General features: G+C 32.4%; 1 protein-coding gene across 1 annotated transcript; it reads left to right on the top strand.

The window, feature by feature from the left end:
• The first annotated feature begins 336 nt into the window (after window positions 1-336).
• LOC107921685 (uncharacterized) lies at window positions 337-933 on the top strand. The gene is made up of 2 exons (XM_016851509.1): window positions 337-561; window positions 670-933. The coding sequence occupies exons 1-2, from the start codon at window positions 337-339 to the stop codon at window positions 931-933; spliced, it is 489 nt and encodes a 162-aa protein (XP_016706998.1).
• The last annotated feature ends 6112 nt before the right edge of the window (window positions 934-7045 follow it).

The following is a 7045-nucleotide window of genomic DNA, read 5'->3' as shown; positions in this document are numbered from 1 at the left end:
TCATTTTATTTCGGTTCGGATGGACTACTCTCGGCAGAAGTTAACAAAACTCTATACCTCCAAGGTTGTAAGACTGCATGGGTTCCTGTGTCCATAATTTCTGATAGAGATCCTCACTTCACTTCTCAGTTTTGGAAGAAATTACATGATGCTCTGGGTTCAATACTGGACTTTAGTACTGCGTTCCATCCTCAGACTGATGGTCAATCTGAGAGGGTGATTCAGATACTGGAGGATATGCTTTAGAGTTGTGTGATAGATTTTCGAGGTAGTTGGGAGGATTTTCTGCCGTTAGCTGAGTTCGCCTATAATAACAGTTTCTAGACTGGCATTCAGATGGCATCTTACGAGGCCTTATATGGTCGTAAGTGTCGTACTTTGCTATGTTGGGTTGAGTTGGGTGAGCGTCAGGTTTTGGGTCCTGATTTGGTTTTCGAGACTAAATATAATGTTAGACTGATTCGAGATCGTCTGAAGGCGGCTTCTGCTAGGCAGAAGTCTTATGCAGATTTGAAGAGGAAAGATATCGAGTACTCTGTAGGTGACTTCATTTTTCTTAAGGTATCTCCGTGGAAGAAAGTTTTGAGATTCGATCGTAAGGGCAAGTTGAGCCCTAGATTTATTGGGCCGTATCGGATTCTGAAGCGTGTGAGACCGGTTGCTTATCAGTTGGAGCTACCTCTAGTGTTGGACCGTATCCATGATGTGTTTCACGTCTCGATGTTGAGACGGTACTGGTCTAATCCATCTCATGTTGTCTCTATTGAGGGGATCGAGGTTAGACCGGATTTGACTTTAGAGGAAGAGTCGGTTCAGATTTTGGATCGTGATATTAAGGTTCTGAGGGGGAAGTCCATCTCGTTGGTTAAAGTTCTGTGGTGGAATCATGACACTGAAGAAGCCACGTGGGAACCTAAGAACTCGATGCGTTAGCAGTATCCTCATCTATTCAGATCAGGTAAATTTCAAGGTTGAAATTTCTTTTAGGGGGTAGAGTTGTAACGCCTCGCTTAATTAATTTCTATTTTTGTAAAAACTTAACATAAATATGTAGTTGCTTTAGTGGTTAAATATTTTGGGATGTGTATGAGGTCTTGGGTTCAAGTCTCATAATTGCAAATTTTCTTATTTTTTCTAATCCTAGCCTTATCCTTGGTAAATTGGTTTAAATTCTATCTTTGGTAAACTTATATCAGAATGAGCTTATTGGTTTAAGTGGTAAGGAGTTAGTGTGTTGGAGGTCTTATGTTTGAATTATTGCGTGAGCGATGGTGTTAATTTTTGCTTGGTGTAGAGTTTAGTGGGATTTTATTTTATTTTTATTTTGTTTTCAAAATTTCGTTTCTCTTTCCTCTAGAAATTCTGACGTGAGTTTCTTCCTCCATTCTTTCCCTTTTCTAATCTGTGAGTATTTTCTTTTTGTTCTTCGCGTTATATTCGGATTTTGGTGCTCTTCGTGGAATATAGGTAAGAGGGGTTACTTTCGTAATGGTTTCGATAAATTTTTTTATATATCCTCCTCGTAGTAGTGTTTTCGTCATAGATAGGGGTTTGATTTCTGCAAAATTTTTGTAGGAAAAGGCTGAGGTGAAGGAGTTTTGCTCTCACGGTCTAAATCGTGTTGATATCTGTTCTTGTTGACGGTAAGTTATGTGTGTTATTTCGAGTTTATGTATCGATTCGTAAATTGATGGCTAATTGGTGAATGAGATACTTTTTTTCAATTTGCTTTTTTTCTAACAGAGTTAATGAAAATTCCATTAAAAAAGTTAGCGGGGATGATGTAGAATTTCATAAGTGCAATATTTTTAATGAGATATAATTTATTGCTTAGATAACCCAATAAGATAATTGCATGTGAAAAATAATAAAATAAATAAATAATACATTAAATTAAAAAAATAACTCTTAATTTAAAGAAAATAAATGTAATTATCTAAAAAAGTTATTGTTTGTATATCGTATAACTCTTATTTTATTGTTAACTTTGTTACTATTTTAGAGGTATTTGGTTGTTAAGTTATACCAATATTAGTGTTATTTAAGTATAAATAATTTTTAATCTATTTTATACTACTCAAATAAAAATAAAACACATTAAAAAACGATGATATTTAACTCATTAAACTTTGCACTTGATAGTTGATACAAGGCGGGCAGAAGGTTGGTTGATTTTATGTTTTCATATTGAAAACGAGGTTCTTTGGGATTATTAAAATTGCAAACGTACGTTCACAGTAGGAATCTAACCCCTTTTTTCTTTTTTCTTTTTCTTATAAAGCTCTATTTCTATTTTTTATGATATCTATCTCACCTGCTACATGCTTTATCTTGTCGGTGCTACAGGTTAGCAACATTGTATTTTATTTAAATTTTAAATATTTCAGATATCCCTATAAATTTTAATTTTAATTTCTATACTTTAATCTTAAGATATTAAGGTTTTTATACTTTTTTATTTAAAAATCTTTCCATCTAATTTTACCATTAAAGTTAATGATGTCAAAAGTAAAATAATTTTTTTAGCCTTCAATATTTGTAGTTTTTTGTTAATTTGGTTCATACCCTCTAAAAATATATAATTTTTTCATATTTTAAATAAAAACATAAAAAATTATAATTTTCAAAATATAAAAATGATTTTAAGAATATGAAAAAAATTCCAAAATTCATTGTCAACTAAATCGGACCAGTTAGACACGAAATTGTTTGGGATATTAGTCTAGTGAGAGGTAAAACACTGGTTGACCCACGAACCAGTACGAGCTGATTGAACCGAGCTAAAAAATAATTGAATAGATAGTTGAACCTCTTTTTATAGTTTTTAATATTTTGATTTTGATTTTCAATATTTTATTTGCTTTGAACGAGTTGGACTAGTTGTTTTGGGAACCAATTGGTCAAACAATTCGAAATCGATTTAACTAGTTTTTGCTCGATTCAACCAATTCATATCAGTTCATGGGCCAACATGTGTTTTACTTCTCACTGGACTAATAATACCCTAACAGTTCCCGATACAACTAGTCGAATTTAGAGATCAATGAATTTTGGAATTTTTTTTATATTTTTAAAATAAAATTTTAATTTTAATTTTAAAGAGTTTTTCTTTTTTTTCATAATTTTTTATTTGTCAAAAAATATAATTTTTTATGATTTTATTTAAATTGTGAAAAAAATAATTTTTAAAATTTTTCACAAATTTTTATGTTATTTTAAAGGGTAACGACCAATTTGACAAAAAACTGTAAATGTTGAGAGCTAAAAAGTTATTTTACCCTTGACATTGTTAACTTTAATAGCAAAATTTGAGGGAGGGACCAAGATTTAAAATGAAAAAAGTACAGGGACTCAATGTCTCAAAATTAAAGTATAGGGACTAAATTTTAAATGTCAAAGCAATACAAGGACCTTTGGAATATTTAAACCCATAATAGTAACAATGCTTTATTCAAAATTTAGCCCCTGAACTATACCCATTTTCCTGCTTTGGTACTTAAAATTTTTTTGTCCCATTTTGATACTTGAACTTTGCACCATTGCCCATTTTGGTACCTAAAAGCTAATGGCGTTTTAATATATATATATATAGTTGGCCAATCAAAATGCACCATGTCATTGATGACATGGTAGGTTTGTAACACCCAAAAAATCATAGGGTTAGAATTAATAAAATAGCTAAGGTTCCAGCCTTACTTTTTTCATTTTTCCTCTTTTATTTTTCAACAACTAAGGAACAAAACCAAGCTAGTATATATATTAAATGTGGTAGAAAATGATCAAATATGGGCAATAGCTCAAGTGGTAAGACTTCCATTTTTCCCTTGCATCTAGGTTTAAAACACACCAATTCCCTTCCATTTTTTTTTTTGATTTCGACATAATGGTTTATTTGCCAAATCATCCCCTAAAGTGTGAAAACCCTAGATATTTAATCTTCTTTCCAAATCATAATAGAATTATAGTTTCTTTGTTCCTATAACTTCTCTCTTTTCTCCCTCAGCTTCTCCTTTGCATAATCTTTTGATTCCCATAGCTGAGATTAATATTTTTGAATCTCAAACCCAAAATCAACCTTCGTCTAATCCGTTCTTCTTATCGATTTAGTGTAACGCCGTCTCTAACGTACCAAGATTGGTAAGAACATTCCAAATCTTGATAATTAAATCTCAAATATCTATAGAATACTTGTTCTTAATAACTTCAAGATCGATAAAATGATCTTTTACGAATCTTTTGCAATTTTTCCTCGAAAATCTTGATATTTTTGATCAATCATGAACGTCGATATTAATTCTTATGTATTTTTCGATTGAAAGACGCATTGCAGGTGTCCCGAGCCAAATTTGAACTTGAGGATCATCATGTAAAACCTCAGAAGTTAGGTGTGTGTTCTTTTACAAAAAAATCGAGGTAAAATCGTATCATCGTGTGGGCCGCCTATGTAGACTACACGGCCCCATACACGACCATGTCACCCCTAAAACCCTAGGACGTTTGACTTTCACATAGCCTGTCACACAGTCGTGTCTTCCCTATAAGTTGATTTTGCAATTTCCATACGGCTACAGTCTCTCACACAGCCTAGTCGCACGGTCGTATACCCTTTCCATACGGCCCAAGGCTTCTCACATGGTTCGGTCACACGGTCGTGTGTCCACTATAACACAAAAATTATAGTTTTGACCTAAAATTTTATGTTTTGATCAGATTAGTCCCTGAATAGGTTCCGAACTATTTTTAGTGAATTAAATATGCAAATAGGTCCCTGATGATATGAGATATGTTTGAATCCATGATTGAATGGTTCAATGTGGTATTTATTAATATTTATGAATATTTTCATGAATTATGAATAATATATATTACATTTGTATTTAAATACTTGCGATCGTTGAATGATCAAGCAGTATATCTGCATGAAAAATGACAAGTGCAAAGCATAGCCAACGTTGCAGTTCTTAACTGCAATTCGTTGTGTATTCACAGCCAAATAGCAAATTCCATCTGTGGGTATTGTTCTGAATCCACAGCTAAAGGTCTATTCCAAAGGCAAAGTTTATGCTGTAGAATCTATAGCTAAAAAGTAAGTTTTACATGTAGGATTATGGTGCCCCAAACCCGGCCAGAATGAATCAATTCGAATCTAAAATGTCACGTTAGCCACCTACGTAACTCTTCTTACTCGTCAACCAACACACCACAAGCCAACGATTACACCAATTAAAAACATGCTTAAATAAGAAATTTTAAACAAACAATCCTAAATCATGCTTCGTTCATCACAATACAATGAAAAAGGACAAAGGGTAAAATCATCATTTTACAAATTGTAAATGATTAATGCAGTAAATCATAAATTTGGACCAACCAGTGTATTGAGAATCTTATTTTAAACCATTTGAGAAAAATTCAGCTTAAAATGACATTTAAAACTCACTTAATTCCAAAACGAAGTTTAAGGACTAAAACGTAATTTTTGCAAAATATCTAGGTAAACCATTTTAAGTAATTGACATGACCATACTAAAATTCAAGGAATGAAATTAAGACATGAAAATTCTAAAACATTTTATGTAGTTTAAAGACTCTAAATGCATCACCTTAAATTTGCTAAAACTCGCGAATTTACACAATACATACATCAATAATAATTAACAGACTAATTCACGATAACACAAAAAAATAGTCCACTAAAGTCCACACTATGCATAGCCTTATGGAAAACTCTCCTATAACGAACTCTCCCATGGCGAACTCACTTATGTCAAACCCCCTATGGCGAACTCACTATTGGCAAATGCTCCTATGTCAAACAACCATAATACATTCATATGTTTATCAACTTATTTACAACTACAACATTCATCAAGCATATTTCAAACAGCCATCCAATATAAACACCCACAAAACATATATAAAAGTCCCTAAACAGTCTATAGAAAGTCCATTTACAAATACAAAACAAAAGTAAAATCTAGTCCTTCAAATTTAAACCCACATTTCCATCCCTTATGAATTAAAAATCATCTCACATACACAATTAAGGTGCCTTTGCCTTTGGATCACCAACTTGCTCACTTCACCACTCCACACAATCTATTTTCCTGCAATGATCAACACAAAAGAGTGTGAGCTTAACCAAGCTTAGTAAGTATTCACAATGCTACAATAAACCACAAACACAAGAGCTAAAAACAAGTATGCTAAATACACTTATCTGATAGCATCACCAAACACCATATTATAATGATACATTGTCAACTTGTGAGGATGAAAATATATATTAAAGATTCTTATTAGATACACAGATTTCCACAACACCAATGACTCAAAGAATCTATCATGTACCAAATGAAGTGTAGTGTGAAGCTAGCACTCTTGAACACATCAACATGTCCCGTGAGTGGAGCAATGCTCTACATTCCCTTATCCTTCCACATGTCCGAATAAAAAAACGTATAAATGATTATTTTCAAAGATTTATAAGGCTAATATATCCATTTCACACATTAATTTTATGGTTTATGCACACTGACATATAATATTCATATCACTTATCACTTTCATATAATACACTACAAGTGCTAACATATTGCTCATTGAGCCAAACTCACTTCCATATCATAGGTGTGTGCATAAATCCAACTATTCGCAAGAATATGCAGCCACGTATTCAACATATATAATCACATCACACATTTAGCCATTCATATCACATATAATCTTGTTTATCAAATAATCAAAACTCAAGTAAGAATACTTACTCCTAGGACTTAGATCAGATGTTTTGATCACTTAGCCCCCCTTTAACTCATTGTTTTGTGTATTAATTATAGCATACAAGACCACTCACCTTAGCAACTTGCTTCAACAACAAAGCTCAAGTAAGCTTTTGTTTGCTTTTGTCATTGCTTGTGGAGGCTCTCAAATGAGTTGACACTTCACATACACATCAAACATAATGCAAATGTATTACAAAAAACAACAAATACAATTAAATTATTCTAAAATCAAAGATCAAAGCCTCTTAACCTATATACTG

Source organism: Gossypium hirsutum, chromosome D01 (genome assembly GCF_007990345.1).
Source record: "Gossypium hirsutum isolate 1008001.06 chromosome D01, Gossypium_hirsutum_v2.1, whole genome shotgun sequence".
NCBI lineage: Eukaryota > Viridiplantae > Streptophyta > Magnoliopsida > Malvales > Malvaceae > Gossypium > Gossypium hirsutum.
Note: the sequence above shows the minus strand (reverse complement) of the source record. Positions and strands in the feature narration are given on the sequence as shown.

Excerpts from the sequence above, each read along its gene's own strand:
- LOC107921685 (XM_016851509.1), top strand. The coding sequence starts at position 337 with ATGGCATCTTACGAGGCCTTATATGGTCGTAAGTGTCGTACTTTGCTA. Across the intron at positions 562-669 it reads GTGACTTCATTTTTCTTAAG|TTGGAGCTACCTCTAGTGTT; the intron begins GTATCTCCGTGG and ends GTTGCTTATCAG.